The sequence below is a fragment of the Acinonyx jubatus genome, chromosome D1 (assembly GCF_027475565.1).
Source record: "Acinonyx jubatus isolate Ajub_Pintada_27869175 chromosome D1, VMU_Ajub_asm_v1.0, whole genome shotgun sequence".
Lineage (NCBI taxonomy): Eukaryota > Metazoa > Chordata > Mammalia > Carnivora > Felidae > Acinonyx > Acinonyx jubatus.
The window spans coordinates 73,969,085-73,981,921 of NC_069390.1; the positions used below are offsets into that span (position 1 = coordinate 73,969,085).

Below are 12,837 nucleotides of genomic sequence, written 5' to 3' on the forward strand. Positions count from 1 at the left end.
AAAAGAAAGCTAATTTAACAATCCCGACTGTTGCTCATTGTAAATCATTATTTATCGCAGACGAGCAATTATCTGTAAGACTTGCCAAGTGTACCTTGTTTTTATCAAAAAGTTCTTTAAAGTGGTTTAGAAGGCTTTGGTCCAATATAAGTTACCTTCAAAAAAAAAAAAAAGTATTCAGGGTTCTAAATGATCCTCAAAGGCTGTAGGCATGGGAAGTGTTCTAGAACCCTTTAGGGGTGTAACATGCTACCTCAGTTTTCCCAGGGTGATCAGTGTCTGGCGAGCTAAAGATCAGACTACAGAGGACAGCACTGATCCAAGCAAACACAAAATGAATAGCTCACACTTCCCTGATGGACCCTAATAGGTTCTGTCCCCCAAGCCTGCACACTTGTGAACCTTTAAATCAGCCAGCCAGCTCCTCCATGTCCCAGCCAGTCACTGGTCATGAACACAAATGATCCAGGGTATCCATGGCAATCACCCTTGACTCCACCCTTGCTCCAAATTCCTTTGCTCCTCCAGTTCTTGTGGGTTCTAACCTCACTGGTCTTCCCTCCCAATTCTGGCCTTAGAGTAACTCACTTGACCTCTGAATTGACATCCCAAATTTGATGCTCAGAACTCTGTACTCATTGTAATATATTGGATTTACTCATCACCCAATATTCTGATTCTTCTCCCCGAGAGAGAGGATTATAAAAGCTTGCCCTGCGGAACCCCCGAGTAGCTATAGGCTCACTTGGCCCATAAAAAGTGGGCAGAAAGGACACTAGGAACATTCCCTCTGTCTCAGTGACAGGAAACATTCAAGGGAGAGGCAATTCCATCAGCCTGGTCTCAAGATGCAGATGTGAGAGTGGCAGCTGATCCATGTAGGATACAGAAGTGAGAAATAAACATTTGTTATCATAAACATTGAGATTTGGGAGTCTTGTTTGTTACTGTAGCATAACTGATTCACATCCCCTTGGATTCCCACCACTTACGTCAACTTTAGACAGATTGCCAGACAGACTGCCAGACTTGGCTCTCGCCCCAGTGCACCATGATATTCAGAAAGGGAGGATAGACCCATCAGCCAGGGAAAAGCAACCTACTCATGTATTCTATGACGGTTCAGCACCTGGGCAGCGGTATGTAATGTTCTGAGTCCCTAGATTTCATCTGTTTCTCTGGGTTTAAGTCCCTTAACAAAGTCTCATCCCAGAATCTAGAACCCTACGTGATACTAAGGTCCCCTGTCGGTGAGCTAAAGTAGAATGTCATGGCATGGGTCTCTTTCAGGCTTTATAAGAGGGAATCATCCATCTGGCCTTGCCCAGACCATCTACTTGTCTAGAAAATTACCAAACTCTATCCGACGCTACAGAGATGAATTTTCTAAGAACCCAGTAGTAATCATTAGAGGTGTTCCTTTCTATGTCAAGTTTTCTTCACGTATAGATTTTCCTTTCTTCTCTTTATCATGTTCTCAACCATAAAAATAAGGTGGCAAGGTCAAAAGACCATAGCTCTAGGATCTGACAAACATATGTCTTGATTATGCCATGTTCCCCCAGTGTAACCTTGAGAACATCTGTACCTTCCTGGGGCTCCCGTTCCTTGCCTGTAAATCTGGGGTAACCGTTCAGAGATTTGCTGGATGGTGGTTCTGACACCGAGTAAGAAGGCATTCCCAACATAGGGGCTGCTCACTGTATCACATTTTCCAAGCCCTGCATTTCCTCCTTACTGGTAACGGATAAATTCCAAAAAGCTATCTTTTAAGGAGGCCTTTCCTTCATTAAGGTAATGTGTTAAAATTGTGTATTTCAGTATTTTCTCTCCTACCCTCACCCCACACCTCAGGAGGATAGAGGCCGTAATAGACTCAAGTAGCTACCAGATGGCTCAGAGTGTAATAAATGTTCAGTACGGGCTGTGAAATAAAATAATGAATGAATGGACTCAGAATGGTGAGCCTTACAAAATAATATGCAACTACTTATTCCTTCCACTTCTTCACCCTTAGTTCTCCTTCTGTTCGTATGTCAATCCTGTGTTCACTTGTGTCAGTCATCAAATGAAGGAAATGTGAATGTGTGTGCATGTGTGTGTACGTGTGTTATGCCCTGAGCTCTTCAGGAGAGTCTTGTGTCAAAAAGAAAAAAAGAAGAAAAAAGGTATGTCCAAAAATGTATTCTGTTAAAGTAAAATTGGAGAGGAGAGCCCCTGCACCCACGTGGCGAGTCACAGCCTACCCCACTTCGACTCCTCCATGTCCCCCAGGTCCTGCAAACAACACATCGATTCTGCTGTGTCGGCTGATCTTTATTGTGTTCAGAGTGTACACAATTTATTAGCAGGACTTACAGCCATCCAGTGATCTAAATTATACATGAAATCATAATAAAAATTTAAAAAGGTAGCCAACACCCCTGCCTGCAATTTTGTAGATTGTGAAAAATACCAAGCGTTTGGTTTTGTTCTTAAATAGATCTCAGATCTTCCCTGGCCTCGGTGTTTGCCCGGCATCCAACCAAACCCTGCTTTGGTACGTATGTTCAGCTGTAGTGGGACTCTTCCACGCTCTCTTCCGAAGCGTGGCATGGGTTCCAGAGGCTTCCAGGGGAACTGGGTCCATCTAGGTGGGAAAAAAGTCTTTATCACAGTCAGCCAAGCCCTCGTTTTGAAGTGCTTTGGAAAAGCGCGTTGGAAATACACGGTGGTTCTCTCCCCAAGAGCGCATTCAGAAAGTAAAGTGCAGTGCTTTGCAAATTGTGTTCCTTGACCACGTGCCTCAAAATCCCTGGGATGGGTGGATTTCAGTGCTGATTTCTGGGCCCTACCCCAGATGGGCTGGTTCAGAATTTTAAGAGAAGGAAGTACAGGGATCACTATTTTTAATAAGCATCCTAGGGAAATCTTCCGCACATGCAGTTGTGAAAATCATTAGTATATCTGTTTGGAGCCTGGGTTCCAGAGTCAGATGGGACCTAGTTTGAATTCTTACTAGCTATGTGACCTTAGGCAAGTTACTTAACCTCCTTAGACCCCAGTGCCCAAACACCCGAAAAAATGCCCCACAGTGTGTTGGAAAGATAAAATGAAATGCAATTGTGCATATTGTACTTCTCCAACTCCACGTGGATAGAAACATCATCTGGGGATCTTTAGAAAGTGCCAATTCTGATCCAGGGAATGTGGGTCGGAGCCTGAGATTCTGACTTTTTCTAATAAGCCCCCTGGTAAAGCCAATGCTGCCGGTCCCCCCGCCACACTTGGAGAGACTGCCCGACAGAGTACGTTCTGAATAAATGTTAACTCTTCCATTTCAATTGCCCCCTTATTCATTGTTTCGCTTTTCAGGGTCTCAATTATCTGTGGTCAGCTGCGGTCTGGAAGCAGGTGATCCTTCTGACCTATGGTCAGAAAGTCAATGGTAGCCGAACGCCACGTCACAGTGCCTATGTCATTCGCCTCGCTTCATCTCATCTCGTGGGCTTGTTATTATTTCACGTCATGGCGAGAAGGGTGAGTACAGTACCATAAGATACTTTGAGAAAGAGAGGCCACATCATATAACTTTTATTACAGTATACTGTTAGAATTTTTCTGTTATGCTTACTTACTGTTGTTAATCTCTTACTGTGCCTAATTTATTAATTACACTTTATCATAGGTATGTACGTACAGGAAAAATATAGCACATGTAAGTTGCACTACTATCTGCGGCTTTAGGCATCCACTGGGGATCTTGAAACATGTCCCCTGTGGCTAAGAGAGGCAAGGGCCACCGAACGAGAACTCGCTGGGCAAGGGTGAGAAGATGGAGCAGTGTCATTGTGTTTTAAACCCTGATCATCCATTATAATCACCGGTGGTGTTTTGAAAAGATCCCTGGGCTCCCATCTCCAAAGATTCTAATTCAGTATTTTTATGGTGGAACCTAGGAATCTATGTTTTCAAAGTGCGACAAATGAAGGGTGCCTGGTGGGGGGATCAGTCGGTTGAGCGTCCGACTTTGGCTCAGGTCATGATCTCGCGGTCTGTGAGTTCAAGCCCTGCGTCGGGCTCTGTGCTGACAGCTCAGAGCCTGAAGCCTGCTTCAGATTCTGTGTCTCCCTCTCTCTCTGTTCCTTGCTGCTCATGCTCTGTGTCTCTCAAAAATAAATAAACATTAAAAAAATTTTTATAAAGTGCAGCAAGTGAGCCAGGATTGAGAAATCTTGTATCTGAAGTTGTAAGTATCTTTGATGAAATTTATTTTGCATCCACTGAGAGAATGTCAAAATGTTCCCCTAGTACAAAACTCTTATTCACTCTTGCTACAGATTGAATGTTTGTGTCTTCCCCGACATTTATAGATTGAAATTCTAATTCCCAAGGGGATTGTATTTAGAATTGGGCCTTCGGGAAGTGATTGGGTCATAAGGGTGGAGCCCTCATCAATGGGATTACCGTCCCTTACAAAAGAGGCCCCAGAGAGTCGCTTTGCCCCTTCGACCGTGTAAGCATACAGCAAGAAGACAACCCAGAAAGAGGGTCTCTACCAGGTACCGTAGCTGCTGGTGCCTTTGTCTGGACATCCCAGCCTCCAGAACTGTGAGAAATAAGTTTGAGTTGTTTATAAGCCACCCTGTCTGTGGTATTTTGTTATAGCAGCCCAAACATACCGACACTATGATGCCAGTCTAAAGTGTACTGCCCGAGTCATGGCCATTAGTAGGGAAAACAGGGAAGAGTGGTCATAGCCCCTAGACTGTTCTAGCAATTCATTATAGGGCCGGTCTCAGTTCCTTTCTGTCCCTTAAGGTACGAAGGAAGAGGGGGCCGCAGGAGGCAAACACCACAGGGCGGCCAACTCCATCACTTAACAGTTATGGCATCTTAGACACGTGTTTTAACTCCATGCTCCTCAAATACCTCATCTATAAGCTATGGAGATAACATCTAGTCTACCCACCTCATAAGCTTGTTATGAGATTCAAAGGAATACTCTAAAGCCTTGCTACTCAAAGTGTGGTCCATGGACCAGCAGTATCAGCATCACCCAAAAGGTCGCTTAAAATGTAGACTCTCTCAGCTACCGAATAAGCCTCTGCATTTTAACAAGATACCCCTACCCACCCAGTGATTCCAATGCAAAGTTTACAAAAGCCTGCATTATGCTGAAAAAAAAAAAAATTGGAGGGAGATATTATAAGAAGAAATAGCCCTACATTCTCATTGGAAAGGAACAAGCCTTACATTATACATGAACAATGAGAGATGAGGACGAAGCCACCCAAATCAAATGCTCGCTAGTGTCCATACGTTTCCAGAAAACGACAGCAGCAACAGCACCATTAGCTGACATTCTTTCCAGCTCTGATTATAATAGTCAGCGCTTTCCACATGTTTTCGCGATCGAGGAGCAAATAATGATAATAGTTACACATTGCGGTGGGATAAAAGGATGGGATTGTTCAAGCCCAGATCAATTGTCTTGGGCACAGCTTCTGAAAGTTAAATGGGCAGGCAATCACTAGGTGTCTTGCAAGAATGCAGATTTTGAGATGACGCTTGAAGCGTTGCATTTTGAACAAGCTCCCAGATGATGCCCGTGCATGGACAGTACTTTAGGGAGTAAGCTGTGAGGACCCAGGCCCCCCAGGCCCCATACCGGCGGCCCTGAGGGCCAGGGAAAAAGAAATATCTGAGTACACCTTAACATATCCGGGGTACAATGGATAGGAAGCTGTATCCTCACATTAATTTGAGGGTCGCTCCTGCTCCTGGGGACATCTTTAGTCCTAATGCACACAAGGTGAGGGTGGCTGGCTGGGAAGACACCTGCCCGGTGCACAAGTATAAGCACCACTTTGTGGTGAGATGTATGTCCGTCAACAGCGCTGACAGGGAGGGAAATAGCCAGTGATTACATGGCGGTGCCATCTGGGAAACCCGTCAAGGTAAACCTTTCTGGTTCCCCAGAACCTCGTACTTGGGTTCATTTGCATATGTCTCCTTGGAGCAAGACCATAAGTGCACAGTTTCCAGAAGCCACGCGAGGTTCTCTCCCTGGCACCTGCTGTACACGTAGATGTTTAACAACCGTGGCAACTCACCCTTCCGCGAACTCCCTAGGGAACTGGTTTCATGACACTTGGCCTTGGTAGAGCGTTCCTACTTCCCAGGTTCCTGGGGGTATATGTCTGATGGGCTGGGTAGTGTTGTACCACCTCCTTCTACCTGGATTCGTAATACTTTAGCAAGAAATTGACCTCCAAGAAGACAATGTCCCGAGTAAACACTACTAAGAAAGCCTCGGCAAGCTCAATATTCAAACATTCATCACATAACTATATTCTTATTGGAGAAATCAAAAACCACCAGGGAAAATGAATACATGTGACTGCATAATATATTGTTAACTTCTTTTTGTCAAAAACACCTAAAATAAGGATGAAAGGCAAATAAGAAACGGGAAAAAAGGTTGGCAATTTAAAAAAGATTTAATAAACAAAAAACAAATCAATAAGGGAAAGACTCCTCGTGGAAATGCAGATGAAGGACATCACCTAGGAATTCACACAAACAACGCATGTATAAATGCTTGATAAATCTATACCTAAAATATGCAAATAATCCCAAAATGCAGGCGGAAAGAAAATATTTTCCCTATGAGATTACTAAAGATGAAAAGTATTGACAAAACCCTTTTTAATGAGCATCGAGCCAATGGCACTGTCAGGTCCCGATGGGAACATAAATCGGTCAAATATGTCAAATAATGACGAAATGTGTCAAATGTGTCTTTAATATTCATATCTTTTTTAAAAAAAATTTTTTTAACGTTTTATTTATTTTTGAGACAGAGAGAGACAGAGCATGAGCAGGGGAGGGTCAGAGAGAGAGGGAAACACAGAATCCGAAACAGGCTCCAGGCTCTGAGCTGTCAGCCCAGAGCCTGATGCGGGGCTCGAACTCACGGACCGCGAGATCATGACCTGAGCCAAAGTCGGACGCCCAACCGACTGAGCCACCCAGGCGCCCCATCATACCTTGTTTTAGAGAGAGAGAGGGCACACGTGAGAAAGGGGCAGAGAGAGAGAGAGAGAGAGAGAGAGAGAAGCAGAGCTCACCCGAAGTGGGGCTCGTGTTCACGAACTGTGAGATCATGACCTGAGCCAAGGTCCGATGCTTAACCGACTGAGCCACCCAGGGACCCTAATATTCATACCCTTTGAGTCGGTAATTCAACTCCTAGAAATCTACCCTAAGGAGATACTTGCACTACAAGATGAATATTCATTCATTTAACAAATATGTATCGAGCTCCTATAGTTGTCAAGCATTAGATGAGGAGTTAGAGTTATAACCAAAAAGAAAACAGACAAAATGCCTGCCTTCAAGGAGCATATGTTATAGTCAGGGGAGACAAACGACAAATAAATTGTGTATGTGTTTGATGTGCATGTGTGTGGGGGTGGTGGTGGTGGTGGTGATAATGGTAAGAAAAATAAAGCAGGGCAAAAAAAGAAAAAAAAAAGGTAAGGGCAACAGACGGTGGAAAGTATTGCTCCCAACAGGGTGATTAGAAAGGCCTGTCCGACAAGAAGACACTGAACAGACCCTTGAAGGAAGTAGAGAAGCAGGGTGTAGGGATACCTGGGGAAAGATGATTCCAGGCAGAGGGAAGGGTGGCAGCAAAGGCAGGCCAGTGAGGAGGCCAGTGAGACGGGAGCAGAGTGGGGGAGGGGTAAAGATGTGGAACCTGACAGGGCAATGCTCTGAAATCACTCAGGGCCTTGTCAGCCACAGTAAGGCCATTGGGGTTTTACCATCAAGGAAATAGGCAGAATCAGAGGGCTTTGAGCAGAGCGATGATGGTCAACGACATGAGTTTGTAAAGACTCTCTCTCGCTGCTGGGTGGAAAATAGGGTGCAAGTGGCCAAGAGCGTGAGCACGAAGACCACTTGGTTGTAATTGCAATAAACCAGCTGAAATATGATGGGGGAGGGGACAGTGGAGGCGGCTGAAGGTGGCTGAATTCTAGATACGTTTTGGAGGTAGAGCCACCAGGATTTCCTGACAAAGCAGATGTGAGTTAGAAGAGAAAGGAGTCGAGGGTGACTCAAGGTTTTGGCTGAAAAGTATGATATTTATCAAGATGGGAAAGCCGTTAGGGGGAGAAATTAGGTGAAATGAAGTCAGAGAAACAAAGGGCTTTCAACTCAAGTGTGTGGTATGTATTAGACTTTGCAGTAAAGACGTCAGGGAGGTAGTTGGATTAGGAATCTGGCGCTCAGGGACAGGTCCGGGCATATAGATAGCATTTAGTCCTGAGGCCAGATGAGATCACCTGAGGAATGAATGTAGACAGAGAAGAGGTCTGAGATGTGAACACTGGGTTGCTCCAAAATTTAGAGATCAGGAAGGCCAGGGGAAACAAGCAGTGTGAAGAGCTGCTTGCTTGCCAATGAAACAGGAGCAAAACACTCCTACTAGAAGTGGTTTTCTGGAAGGCCGGTGAAGAATTCCAGGAGAGAAAGGAATGGTCAGTAGGTGAAATGTTGCGAGAGAGATATAAATGGAGGACCAACCATTGGGTCACCAACTGGGGACCTTGACAAGAACTGTTGAAAGGGCGGGCCTACGCCAGCCAACTCCATCTTGTTCTGTGTCCTTCACCTTGACCACACCTCCTCCCCTGGAGTAACCCCCCCCCTCACCTGCCTAACAGGACTCGACCCTTCCCCAGGACCCTTCCCCAGCCAATCGGCTGAGGCCATAGCCATTACCTCACCAACTGCCCCCAGGCCCCAATAAAACCTTTGTCCTTTTGAAACTCGCTCTCTTTCCCTGGTATCTCACCGCTGCGTCGGTGCAGGTAGGGGATTGAGCTCGAGCTAGCTCGAATAAAGGCTCTTTGCTTTTGCATCGGACTCGGCTCCCTAGTGGTCTTTGGGGATCACGAATTCTGGGCATAACATTTGGGGGCTCGGCCCGGGATCCCCAAGAACCCCGAGGGACCCCGACCCGGAGAGCCTGACTGGCCACGGTTAGTGTCTGTTTGTTCTGTCTTTTCTGTGTGAGCGCATTTCTGGAATTCTGGTAGTGCCCGACGCGGTCTAAGTGGACGCACTGGAGGACCACGGGCCGGGAGTTTCGGAAGACGTTCCGATTCTCCCTTCTGGAGGACGTGGAATCCCCTCAAAGGTCTGAGACGAGGCGGGTCGCTCCCGCTGGTCGGCGTGAGGCCATCATCTTTGGAGGGACGTGGAATCCCCTCATCGGTTTTGGAGGGACATGGAATCCCCTCAAAGGTCTAAGCTAGCTTGCAGTTTTGCTTCCATGGAGTTGGAAGACTTTCTAGGGGCCCTCTGTTTGTCTGTTTTTGTGTTTCTCTGTTTTGTTCTGTGGACTTACTGGACGGACGTTATGGGACAGACTCAGACTACTCCTCTAAGTATTATGATTGATCACTTTAAGGATGTGAGGGGAAGAGCTAACAACCTCAGTGTGGAAGTCCGAAAGGGTCGGTTGCAGTTTTTTTGTTCTAGCGAGTGGCCAACTTTCAATGTCGGATGGCCACCCGAGGGGACCTTCGACCTCCCTACTATCCACTGAGTCAGGAGTATCATCTCTCAGCCTAAGGCGGGCCATCTTGATCAGCTCCCTTACATTATCACTTGGCAGGACCTTGTAGAAGACCCACCCTCTTGGCTTAAGCCCTTCCTAACCCTGCTCCCTCCGGAGCCAAAACCCATTCTTGCTTTGCAGGAGACAGAGAAGAGGAAAAGTCTTACCCAGCCTTCAGCACCCCTCTACCCTGTCCTACAGAGGGGTACTGAAGAAGAATTAATTTTTCCTCCCCCGTATAACCCCTCTAGGATGCCGGAAGAACACCATCCTCCCCCTGGGGGGGGGGGGGGAGGCAGACGCTGTTCCGAGAGCGGGAGGCGGAAACACTCCAGGGGGAAGCCCGCCCTTTACCAGACAAAGGGCTCAGAGGCGGCAATCCGCCTCCGCCGCCGACTCCACTATTCTGCCCCTGCGAGCCACCGGACCCCCAGACGCGGAGGGGAATCAGCCCCATCACTATTGGCCTTTCGCCACTAGTGACCTCTACAATTGGAAAGCTCAGAATCCTAAGTTTTCTGAGAAACCGGCAGGGCTTATTAATTTATTAGACTCTGTTCTTTTTACCCATCAGCCCACGTGGGATGATTGCCAGCAGCTTTTGCAGGTCCTGTCCACGACTGAAGAAAAAGAATCCTCAATGGGGCCCGAAAACTAGTTCCAGGCGCAGACGGGAATCCCACCACCAACCAGGCTCAGATAGATGCCTCCTTCCCCTTAACTCGGCCCCAGTGGGATTTCAACACGGCAGAAGGTAAGGAGAGGCTCCGGGTCTACCGCCAGACTCTAATGGGGGGTCTCCGAATGGCTGCTAGAAAGCCAACCAATTTGGCCAAGGTAGGAAATGTACAACAGGGAAAAGATGACTCTCCGGCTGCCTTTTTAGAACGGATCATGGAGGCATTCCGTACCTACACCCCCATGGATCCAGAGGCTCCAGAAAGCAAGGCAGCTGTTCTCATGGCCTTTGTAAACCAATCGGCCATAGACATTAGGAGAAAATTACAGAAAATAGATAGACTAGGAGAAAAAAGTCTGCAGGACTTACTGGTGGTAGCCGAAAAGGTATATAATAACCGGGAGCCTCCTGAGGACAAGCAGGCTCGCGCTATGGCGGCTGCCAGCAGTAAGCAGACTCGAGACCTGGCCAGAATACTACTAGCTACCACTGCTGACTTCCCCGAGGAACGAGACCGCCGTCTCCGGCAGCTGGCAGACGACACAAGAAAAGGTAAAAGCACCAAGGGGGGGAAGCAGAGGCTGCAGAAGGATCAGTGCGCATACTGCAAGGAGATAGGGCATTGGGCCCGAGATTGTCCAAAAAGAGCTGGCGGGAAGGGAAACAAGACTGATCGAGTAAAAGTCCTAGAGCTGGATGAACTAAGTGATTAGGGGAGTCAGGGTTCGGACCCTCTCCCCGAACCCAGGGTAACTCTTAAAGTGGAGGGGACCCCTATTGACTTCCTTGTTGACACCGGAGCACAACATTCGGTCCTCCGCACCCCACAAGGAAAACTAGCCAGCAAGAAGTCCTGGGTACAAGGGGCAACTGGTATGAGCCAGTATTCATGGACTACCCGAAGAACAGTAGATTTGGGAACGGGCCGGGTATCCCACTCCTTTATGGTAATACCAGAATGCCCCTACCCACTGTTAGGACGGGACTTACTGACCAAGATTGGAGCTCAGATAACTTTCAGACAAGGGGGGCCTCAGGTCACCGATGGCAAGGGCCACCCCATCCAGGTCCTGACCATGAAACTGGAGGATGAATACCTCCTCCACCAGGAGGCGCTCCCGAGAGAGGATAATATAGACAGATGGCTACGAGAATTCCCCTCGGTTTGGGCAGAGACAGGGGGGATGAGACTAGCCGCTCACAGGACCCCAGTCCTGGTAGAGCTCAAGCCAGGAGAGAGTCCGGTAAGGATCAAACAATACCCCATGTCTCAGGAGGCCTGGAAGGGGATCCAGCCACACATCCGGAGACTACGAAGCCTAGGGGTACTAGTTCCTTGCTAGTCTGCCTGGAACACCCCCTTACTGCCGGTCAAAAAGCCTCACACAAATGACTACCGACCGGTACAAGACCTCCGGGAAGTAAATAAGAGGGTCGTGGACATACACCCAACTGTTCCCAACCCATATACTCTCTTGAGCTCCTTGGCACCCTCCAGGGTCTGGTATACTGTACTAGATTTAAAGGGCGCCTTCTTCAGTCTGCCGTTGGCACCCCAAAGCCAACCCTTGTTCGCCTTTGAGTGGCATGATCCGGAGGAGGGCTACAGTGGGCAACTCACCTGGACACGGCTACCTCAGGGATTCAAAAATTCACCCACCATCTTCGACGAGGCTCTACACGAGGACCTGGTATTTACAGACACCTTCTCTGGCTGGGTGGAGGCCTACCCAACCAAGCATGAAACGGCTCAGATGGTGGCTAAGAAGCTACTAGAAGACATCTTACTCAGGTATGGTTTTCCTGCCATGGTAGGATCAGACAATGGACCAGCTTTTATCTCGCAGGTAACACAGGCAGTAGCCAAGGTGGTGGGGGCAAACTGGAAATTACATTGTGCTTATAGGCCCCAGAGCTCAGGACAGGTAGAAAGAATGAATAGAACCCTAAAAGAGACCCTTACCAAATTAACCATGGAGACTGGCGGGGACTGGGTGACTCTCCTACCGTACGCCCTTTACCGGGTTAGAAACACTCCTTACACTCTGGGTTTTACTCCCTACCAGATCATGTTTGGCAGGCCACCCCCTGTTATTCCCAGCCTTCGAGCTGAACTTATTGCTGAGTTTAAAGATCAAGAACTTTTTCTTTCCTTGAGCGGGCTCCAGAGGGCGCATGAGGACATTTGGCCGCGCCTCCGTGCCATCTACGAGGCTCGCCCGATCCCGACACCTTATCAGTACAGGCCAGGAGACTGGGTCTATGTCAAGAGGCACCACCGAGAGACTCTCGAGCTGCACTGGAAGGGACCCTACATCGTGGTGTTGACAACACCCACCGCTCTCAAGGTAGACGGCATCGCGACCTGGGTCCATCACACCCACGCTCAGCCAGCGGACCCCTCCTCGATCTGGAAGGACGTTGTCACGCGATGGGCCATCAGTCGGGACCAACACAACCCGCTCAAGCTCAAGCTACAGTGCATTTGACCTACCTAATATTGGTAACTCTGTTAACTCTGCTTGTCATTGCTCATGCTGCCGGG

The 12,837-nt window shown here is 47.8% G+C and overlaps 1 protein-coding gene across 1 annotated transcript in view; it reads left to right on the forward strand.

The window, feature by feature from the left end:
- The window catches only part of LOC128311644 (uncharacterized), a gene marked incomplete at its 3' end in the record, with an annotated part of 39,797 nt that extends 27,820 nt beyond the window's left edge, over positions 1-11,977 (forward strand). Inside the window, 4 exon segments of the mRNA XM_053202539.1 lie at positions 3,355-3,519; positions 4,353-4,495; positions 9,908-10,239; positions 10,242-11,977. Of these exon segments, the coding sequence (XP_053058514.1) occupies positions 3,355-3,519; positions 4,353-4,495; positions 9,908-10,239; positions 10,242-11,977 (2,376 nt within the window).
- Positions 11,978-12,837: the final 860 nt, after the last annotated feature.